This window comes from Macrosteles quadrilineatus, unplaced genomic scaffold, assembly GCF_028750875.1.
Source record: "Macrosteles quadrilineatus isolate MER2022 unplaced genomic scaffold, UCM_ALF_1.0 Scaffold_2__2_contigs__length_208266976, whole genome shotgun sequence".
NCBI lineage: Eukaryota > Metazoa > Arthropoda > Insecta > Hemiptera > Cicadellidae > Macrosteles > Macrosteles quadrilineatus.
This window is the reverse complement of record NW_026542595.1, coordinates 40,775,257-40,785,418: the sequence shown is the minus strand read 5'-3', so window position 1 is coordinate 40,785,418 and position 10,162 is coordinate 40,775,257. Positions and strand designations below refer to the sequence as shown.

Sequence of the window (10,162 nt, the reverse complement as noted above, 5' to 3'; positions counted from 1 at the left end):
AAAAAAAAATAATATGTTATCTATGTATCGTGTTGTGTATAGTGGAGTCGTGGATTAGTTGTCCGCTTAACTGTGTGTGTGTGTAAGTGTTCGCATAAAAAACTCAAGCTAACCGTTGCACCTATAGTGTTAAAAAATTGCACGAATCTTAATTATGACAACAATGGAAAGACACCATAAAATTTAGACAATTCCGTTCAGTAGTAATTATAAAACCCTCAAAATACATTTTTAAATCTGTCCCATAAGAATAACATTAGAAGCTACCTTCTTCTACTTTTTATTTGTTTATGTTTTGCGACCAACAAAAAGCTTGATTTATATTTTAAAGTATATATATATATATATAGGCTATATTTATTTTTATAAATCAAACTTGAAAGCTTTATTTTATACTAAGCTATTAATGTTTTAATAAAAAACACACTTTATTAGTTCCACCTGGGTAATGACACTTGGGTCCGAGAGAACCAGTGGCCTTCGAGTTTTTAAGTTTTTATCTACCAATCCAAATATTTGTACAAAGAAAATATGCCCTACCTTGAGCTATAGTTCTATATTCTGTTTTTACTTTTAACAAGAAGTAGGCCTGAATGATGTACACTGCCTATTTTTGTTCCAGGTAAATTTCCTTGTAAAGCTTGGAGAATTGCAAATGTTTGGTGTTAATGTATGAGAGTACTTCATATGTAAACAATATTGATGAAGTTGTCTGCTTATTTGGGGCCAAATAAGAAGGAGAGAAATTTTCTTGGAAAAGAATCGAAAGCAATAAAGATAAGTAAGTTTGGCTAAGTTATCAATATGATTAAAAAGCATTTTCAGTCCTTGTTTAACATTAACACGTTGACTGCTAACGCCGACTCTAGTCGGCGTCGCTAGCACTTCAATGTGGCGCGCGCCGACGAAGGTCGGCACCAGACCAACAGAAATATATTGAGTCAGTGTGAGCTTAGCCTCAGACGGAGACGTTATAATCGTTGCCAGCCTGCCAGCTTAGAATGCGAGCTTTACTTTGGTGTAGGTTGGTACTAAAATTTCCCGTAAAATCCTGTCTGGCAATGCTTTTGTCCCGGTTTCGGGGATTTTTTCTCTTCAACCCACATTACAAAGACACTGGATACGGATCCGTGCAGTGCTGCTACCTTTGGGTGTTTCAGTGAACTACATCCACTCTCGGGGTAACGCAGCACAGTCACCACTGCTCTTTTGTGATTCGTCAGACTGAAATATTTGAATGCCAATTGCGTTCGCTGATTCGGTTGCGTGCCGGGGCTTCGCCCGCCACTGGGAGCGCCTGTACGTTGTTTTCAGCAGTCATCGTGTTAACTTATGATGTGCTGTGGCGGTTAAGTTTTTATATTTGGAAAAAAATACACTTTAATCAACTTACAGCACTGTTCAAGTTTCAGAGTTACCTATGGTGACAGAATAATACAAGGCATGTTATTTAAGTAAGTACTGTTTTTAAATTTCTCCGTTTCAGTGCTGCGATTGGCATTTTGGACATTTGTGCTGTGTATGTGGATGTATTGGCAAGCCTGCGCTGGAAATTCGGCACAAATCGGCTGTGTTTACATCCGGTTTAGAGCATTCAAAACGGTGCCGCCAATTGAGACTGCCGTCGCCTGTGAAGTTTGCGCTGTACCGGTACCTAATTAGATTTTTAAGTGCTAAAGGTGTGAAAGCCATTTAAATTCATTGACAGATTAGTGAAGTGTATGGGGAGAAAATTATGAGTGGCGGAATTGTACCTACGTAGGTGGGTAAGGGCATTTAAAGATGGCCGCACCAACGTTCATGAGAAGCAACGCACAGGGTGGCCATCTATCAAATTGTCATGGTGATTTCCAGGATGTGAATCCGTTATCTTCGGAACCGGAGACTTACGCTGTACAACTACACCAGTCTAAATATGTGGAAAGATCAAGTTATTTGTTTATAGTTTATTGCCCCCACACAACTGGTAACAATAAAGTAGTTTCACATCTTTTTGTGGTAAAAAAATGTTAATACCAGCACAGAATTAAATTTGTTATTTTTCCCCAACACCCATTAAACCTTAGATACATCGATTGCTCATATGTAGGAGCTTGAACAAAAACGATCATACTAGTTTGATGAGACACCGTGCTTGTCAGATCATGTGAAATGAGAAAGGCTACTATCTTACTAATGTTATAAATGTGAAAGTTTGTGTGTTTGTTTGTTCGTTTGTGTGTTTGAAGTTCAATCACGTGTTAATTACTGGATGGATTGGGCTCAAATTTGGCATGATGATAGCTCACATTCACGATTAACATAGGTATAGGCATATTTTTATCTAAAAAATCCTTTTGGGCTCCGCCTTAGTGGCTCTAGAGTTTCCCATGTTAACCTTATGAGTACTCATATTTAAATGAAATTAAAGAATTTAGTCAGCTGTTTCAACTAAAAAGGTTGGTTCTATGATATGCAAAGGCATTAAGAGTTTATAAGATTTACCAACAGGATGCAGCACTATTATTTTTTTTTCATTTATGAAAACAGCTAATTTGAACTAAGCAGCAACAAAAAACTGTGATACACAATGAGAACTGTCTGTTTACAGTTATGTTTGTTTTTAATTTCACGAATAATTTGTGATATTTTGTGAATCTTTAATAATTAATTTTTAGCGAATTTCCCATATAGGGAATAAGCTATTACCGTAGTACTCATGGTAAGACCTGGACGCGGGACCGATTTTTTTTTCGTTTTGAGGTCCCTAGAGGCCAAAAACACCATCCGTTTAAATTCATATATATATATATATATATATATTTATATATTTATATATATATATATATGTGTCCGTTAGCACAATAACTCGAGCAAAAATGATCCGATTTTGATGAAATTTGGTACAAACGTGTAAACCTACGTTTATTCGAACGAGTTCGCGATCCAGCATGATCGGACCATGGGAACGGGGGTTTACGGGGGGTTTTATGGGGTAAAAATAGGTTTTTCCCATTTTTGATCCAAAAAACATAAAATTTAGCAATTTCTTTCCAAATCATTTTGTAGAGCTTAAAAAAACTAATAATTTTGTATATTCAAGCGTTATTATACGCCTAATGGTTACTGAGAAAATTCAAAAAAATTGTAAATTTTAAATTCCAATGTTATTCTTATGGAGAATAAGTAAACTGTTGTAGTTTGCTTGTTTATGAACATATTTTGATCAAATTTGGAAAATGTTTTTATTTCTTACTAGGCCTAACTATTAACATTTTACAAAAAAAAAACAGTTTTACCCTCCCTGATACAGCAAACCTAAGTACTTGTTAAACTAATTCTATTTAAATAGGGAATAAATGTTATATTTTTAAGTAGACATTTCAGTGTAAATCTAATCAGTCAAATGGAAATTTGCTTAGTCTGCAGGTTTGCTGCGGCGGGGGTATTTTCTTTTCTTAGGGTGAAGTGGTAGAACATTATGGCTATGGTAGATGTGTAATACTATAGTCATAGACAATAGAGTAAATATAGACTGTCAAAGAAAGGTTTTGCAATCTGCGCTAGAGCGTTTTTGCCGTTCGATATCAGTTATCGGTATCGTCGTCGTTGTCGACAACTCGCCAGCTGTTACCAGCACTACCACTCTTGCAAACGAAATGATTATTATTCGCTATTGTCGTCTTCTGCAATCGCGTCAAAATCATGAACATCTTCCGCGGCTGTGTAGACATCATCATTGAATGCCGTGGTCACGAAACGTCATCGTCATCCACAATTGCGGCAAAATTGTGAACATCTTCAGCGGCCGTACATACAATCGTCTTGCGCGATCGCAGAAAAGACGTGATCATTTTTCCCGTGGTCCGTGGTCACGAAAACGTCGTCTAGCACAGTCGCGGTGTAAGAACATCTCCCGCGGTCGTGTAGACACATCATCCATCGTCTTGCGCCGTCACGGAAACGTGATCGTTGTCTAGCACGATTGAAGTAAAATCATGCAATTTACCGACTTTGATATCAAAATAAAGACTAAATCCAAACTTTTCAAGACCATTTTGAAATTCAATACTAATACCTGACGTTTTCCCTGACTACTAGACATCCTGGTTAAATTTTATTTTGACCTTGCAAATATAAAACAAAACCTTCCAATAAACCACTTCCTAAAATTATGGATTAATAAAGAAAAACTTTGAATCATTGTAATGAAACTACAAAAGTATAACAAATATATGTTTAAAAAAAATACAATAAAAGATGGCATTTAAATTAATTTACTGCTTAATATTAGCCTAAATAAGTCAGTAAACTCCAATTCCGGGGGATTCCTCCAAAGTTGGCAACACTACTCCCAACTACCAAGTTGTTATGGAAACGGTCGCTAGCACTTGATGCTGCAGCGGCGTGCGCCGTAACTACACATTACCCCTGGTGGTCGGCGCCGGAATATACGCTAACCGCAGCACAGCTGGCCACTCTACTCCTGCCCAGTATGGTCAGACCAACTAGCATATGAATTTATGAAGCCGTACTTGGGCTACCGCTGTATGGTTTCATCATGACATGTATTTCAATCATTCACTGGGTTATAATTTGTATGTATTTGAATGGATACATTTAATACTTAATTGATAAAAGACTATGAAAACCGTTTAGTGCTCTATGATGTTCTATAATGCTATGGTGGACACAAGAGCGTAATCTGATTTGGTTCTGCAGTACTTTACTTTACTTTAATTTTAGTAGTAGCCTGCTGTTAGCAGGTTTGTGCTGTGCTGGGCAAGTGTGTGCAATATCCATGGAAAAATTATGTTGAATCCTCTCACCTTGTGCAAGGATCCTTTAAGTCAATCTCAATTTCTCTTGCAGCAAAGTCCAGGACAAATTAACCACCAAGCTAACAAGACACCCCTTTCTCTATTTAGTTCTGATAACAATTTTGAGTTATTGTTTATTTGTTTCAGGATATCATGACAGAAGAATGCAGAAGGGTTGCTCAGCTCTTAACTTCGCCTTATAATCTTTATTTATTTCAATTGTGTTGTAAGAAGTATTTTTTAAACAGTAAAACTTTCTCCAATTTATAGACTACCTATTATGATTCATTGTTGTGTTTTATTAAGGTCCCTACCCTTATCTAAAAAATATTTTATAAACCAAAATGTTTAATGCTGTTCGCCTATTATTCTTGATGAAACATTAAAATACACTCCATTATTGAGCCTAATCATATTGATTTTCTACTTTAAAAAAAGTAAGTAACACAACCAAGACCAGTCCTTAAATAAAAGTACTTCATAATTATCCCAGTAAGACATAATGGATTTCCAAATTCCTCCCTAGGAGTTAATCTGCATCCGGACAACCAAATTTTTAAGATTATTATATTTAAAGAATAGGCTTGCTAATACAAATATTATGTTCATTTATAACTTTTATCTCATTATCTATACATAAAATTGATTAAAATATGTGAATGCGACTATTATTACTGGAGGGGAGGGGGCGCCACAACCACGTTTGCTCCGGGCGCTGCCAACCCTAGGGATAGCCCTGATATTTACCTTAGGCCCCATTTATGCTCAAGTTTGGTTTGCAACTAAGGCTTGGTGTGTCGCCCAAAACAAGCGACAAGCAAAATTTAAATTTCTTTCTTTTGTACCGAATGGTGGGGAAAGCTTCTAGCCAAGGGTCTGTCTCAGTGACCAGTGTGTCTCCAACCTTCCTATGCGTGGGGTGAGTTGTTAAGTTGAGTCATGCAAATCAATCCGTAGTTTGCAGTGTTAGTTGGCAAAAATTTAATTTTCAACAAACCCTAAAGCCACAGCCGCATGGATATAATTGCCAGGGATATAATTTGTTTGGAATTAAATTAAGTTAGGAAAAACTCATTTCATCCTCACCAACTTATGTATTATAATGTTATATTAACATATCAACATATGTTAAATGTATCATATGTTAGTTGAAGACTTGAAGGTAAACAATATCAGTCAGGTTTATGTTTCAGTCTTGAGTTGAATTGTAAATAAACTTCTGAACTTTAAATGTTAAAGCTTCTAATTTTATTTATATTTTCTAACTAAAACATGGTGTCAGGTGTATTTTGAAACCTAGAAGAAATAATGGAAGTATCTGGATTGTTTAGGTTGCCTGAACCTATGAGTTTTGAAGGAAATGTGAGTGAAAATTGGAAAAGATTTCGTCAGAAGTTTGAACTGTACTTAATAGCTACTAGTCATGGTAAGAAACTTAAGGATGAAATTAAGATTGCGCAGCTGCTTAATCTGTTAGGCGATGATGGCCTAGATGTATATAATACTTTTAAATTTGAAGATAATGACAAAGATAGTTTTGATTGCGTACTTGATAAGTTTGAATCTTACTGTTGTCCTCTGAAAAATGTCATATTTGAGCGGTTTAAATTCTATAGAATGAAGCAGGAAGAAGGTCAAGACTTCAGTAAGTTTGTTATGCAGTTAAAAATAGCAGCTAAATCATGCAAGTTTCTTGAACCTGACAATATGATTAGAGATAGAATTGTCTTAGGTATAAGAGATAAAAGTACTCAAGAGCGTCTATTAAGAGATACAAAACTTGACTTGAAGAAAGCTATTGATTTCTGTATGATTGTAGAGAGTAGCAAGGATCAATGTAGGACTATTGTAGAGCACAATGAAACCAAGCTTTCGGGGACTAAGTCGGATCCATACAGTGTATGTGTTGTCAATAATGTACCAAATCAAGAACTTTCGCGGAGTATTGCAAAAGAAAAACAGAATGATCTGTGTAGCTTTTGCGGCTACAAAGATGTTCGGGGTAAATGTCCTGCATATGGCAAAACATGCTCGAAATGTGATGGTAAAAATCATTTTGCAAAGGTCTGTAGGAGTAAAACTATAAAATCTCATGCTGTTACAAACAAGGAACAACACGATGAAGACTCTTGTGTGAGCGATGTTAGTTTAGGCTCGGTAAGCTTAAACATTAGTGGAGTGAAAGGTCAAAGTGAAAAATCGTGGACGGAAAACTTGACTGTTGGTGGTACACAAGTTAGATTTAAACTAGATACAGGTGCAGAGATCAGTATTTTACCTGCTAGTTATGTACGGAAAATGAACATTACACACGTAAAACGTAGTTCTTGTGTACTCTCAGCCTGGGGAGATGAAAAATTCAAAATCAAACCACTAGGTCTTGTGATGTTACAATGTAAAACAATTACAGGTGTAACTGCAGATGTGAATTTTGCTGTAGTGAATGTCGAACATGAACTGCCAATTTTAGGACTGAACGATTGTGTCAATTTAGAGAGTGTCATCAATATGTTTGAATTTTAAGGATAAGGATGATGTTTTAACCGGCTACAAGACAGCTTTTGAAGGATTGGGACAGTTTCCAAGCACTCATCATATTCAGCTTAAGGAGGGTGCTATCCCACAAATTCGACAATCACGGAGAGTACCTTACAGTTTACAGGAAAAACTAGAGGAAAAGTTGGACCAACTTGAGGAAACTGGGGTGATTCGAAAAGTTGACAAACCTACAGCATGGGTCAATCCTCTGGTGATCGTGGAAAAACCCGATAAGTCTTTGAGAATCTGCATAGATCCGATGCCATTGAACAAGGTGGTAATGAGAGAGCACTTTCTAATGCCACACCCTGATGATATTCTGGTAACATTGAGTGGTTACAAATATTTTACTGTTTTGGATCTTAAGGATGGGTTTTTTCAAATTGTTTTAGATGAGGAGAGTCGTGAACTGTGCACAGTCAGTACCCCATTTGGGAGATATCAATTTTGTAGATTTCCTTTTGGAATCTGTTCGGGTCCAGAATTGTGCCAGAAAAATAACTACAAATGCTTTGGAAACCTGAAGGGAGTTAACATAGTACATGATGATATTATTGTAGGAGGAACGACATCGGAAGAGCATGACGAAAATTTAAAGAGAGTTTTGGACACAGCCCTTAAACTTGGAATCAAGTTTAATCCAAACAAGATGCAATTTAAGAAGAGCGAAGTTAAGTATCTGGGACACATAGTATCGGCTGCAGGAATCCAACCCGACCCAGATTATGTAAAGGCCATAGTTGAAATGGACCCACCCACGGACAAGAAAGGGGTAATGCGGTTATTGGGCATGCTAAAGTATTTATCGAGGTTCATACCGAATTTAGCAAAAATCACTGCACCCCTCAGATATTTGACAAGAAAGGATGTGGACTTCTTATGGACCGTAGAGCATGAAGATGCTCTGAAGATTATCAAGACATTAATTTCCAGTGAACCAGTTTTGGTATACTTTGACTCTCGAAGACCTCTTGAAATACAAACAGACGCTTCTCAAGATGGCCTAGGATGTTGTTTGTTGCAGAGTGGGCAGCCAGTGGCTTTCATGTCCCGTTCAATGACTGATACAGAGAAGAGATATTCGCAAATTGAAAAGGAAACTCTAGCTATAGTTTTTGCTGTTGAGAAGTTTCACAGGTTTATTTATGGCTATAAAGTAACAGTTCAGACTGACCACAAGCCGCTTGTAAATATTTTTCAACAAGATTTGCACGTGGTACCAGGTCGGCTACAGAAAATGAGACTAAGGTGTTTGAATTATGATCTGGAAGTAAAGTACTTACCTGGTAGTAGCCAACTTATTGCTGATACGTTGTCAAGAGCAGCATTAAAATGCACAGGAATGACAGTGTCTTCAGAATTTCAAGTACACAGTTTAACAAGTTCATTGCCTATGACTGAAGAGAAGAAGAAATTATTCCAGCGTTACACTGAAGAGGACCAAGAAACTGCTATCGTGAAGAGATACTGCAAAGAAGTTTGGCCAGAAAGGAAGCAAGACACCCCAGAGATAGTACGCCACTATTGGAACCAAAGACATATGGTATCTGAAGAAGATGGTTTATTGTTTTTAAATCACAAACTGATTGTGCCACGACAGCTACGACAGGACATGCTTCAGCGAATCCATATCGCGCATGGAGGAATTGAAAAGTGCAAAGCTAGGGCTCGACAGATACTTTATTGGCCACGAATGGCTACAGACATTGAAAGTTTTGTGGCTCGTTGCAGGATATGTGAAAGGTTTTCCAGGAGTAATGCAAAGGAAACCCTTATGCCGTATCCTATACCTACTAGACCATGGGAGCGTATCGGATGTGACATATTTTCATATGGAGGAAATGTGTACTTGGTCATGATGGATGCTTACTCAAACTGGTTGGAGCTGGTTAAAATGCCATGTAAATCAGCAACGTCTGTAATATCAGCATGCAAAGACATCTTCAGTAGATTTGGCCCTCCTGATATAATGGTAGCGGATAATGTCCCTTACAACAGTGCCCAAATGAGGGAATTTGCCCGTGAATGGAATTTTGAAATTGTGACACGCAGTCCAGGCTATGCACAATCCAATGGGCTTGCTGAAAGGGCAGTTGGAATAGCCAAAGAGTTGATAAGGAAAGTACAGTATGACAATAAGGATTTGAAAATGGCTTTATTGGAGCTTAGGAACATGCCCGTTAAGCATCTGGGATATTCTCCAGCTCAGCTGATGTTTCAACGCAGGTGTAAGACAACAATCCCTGAGGAACTGCTGAAACCAACGCTGAATGATGGAGTACAAGACAGGTTAAATACAAGACAACAGCTGCAGAAAAAATACTATGATCGGTCAGCCAAGGACTTAAGGGTTGTAAGAAATAACGAAAGAGTTGTCTTCAGAAATGAAGGAAGGTGGGAGCAGGGAAAGATTGTTAATCAAGGACCAACTCCAAGAAGTTACTGGGTAGAAGGTGATAACGGAGCTACATTAAGAAGAAATCGCCGCCATCTGAAACCATCACTCACTCAACAAAACAATTCCCAGTCAGTTCCAAGGCAAGACGAGCCAGTACAACTAAGACCGCGTAGAGAAATCAAGCTACCATCAAGATTTCAGAATACAATATAATGGTCTCAAAAGAAGGGAGAAGTTTGGTTGGTTATTGTTTTTAGTTAATTCTTTCAAATTTGTTTGCTGTTTTTTTAAAGGGGAAAGATGTATTATAATGTTATATTAACATATCAACATATGTTAAATGTATCATATGTTAGTTGAAGACTTGAAGGTAAACAATATCAGTCAGGTTTATGTTTCAGTCTTGAATTGAATTGTAAATAAACTT

The 10,162-nt window shown here is 37.2% G+C and overlaps 1 protein-coding gene and 1 long non-coding RNA gene across 2 annotated transcripts; both read left to right on the top strand.

Annotated features, from left to right (window-relative positions):
• The first annotated feature begins 389 nt into the window (after positions 1-389).
• On the top strand, positions 390-5,068 carry LOC128987404 (uncharacterized). Its single transcript, XR_008490236.1, has 2 exons — positions 390-781; positions 4,947-5,068. It is a non-coding gene; the product is annotated as an uncharacterized LOC128987404 (long non-coding RNA).
• A 1,348-nt stretch (positions 5,069-6,416) lies between these two features.
• Positions 6,417-9,948, top strand: LOC128984103 (uncharacterized protein K02A2.6-like). The gene is made up of 2 exons (XM_054403388.1): positions 6,417-6,956; positions 7,324-9,948. Exons 1-2 carry the CDS (start codon positions 6,417-6,419, stop codon positions 9,946-9,948), a joined length of 3,165 nt encoding a protein of 1,054 aa, XP_054259363.1.
• Positions 9,949-10,162: the final 214 nt, after the last annotated feature.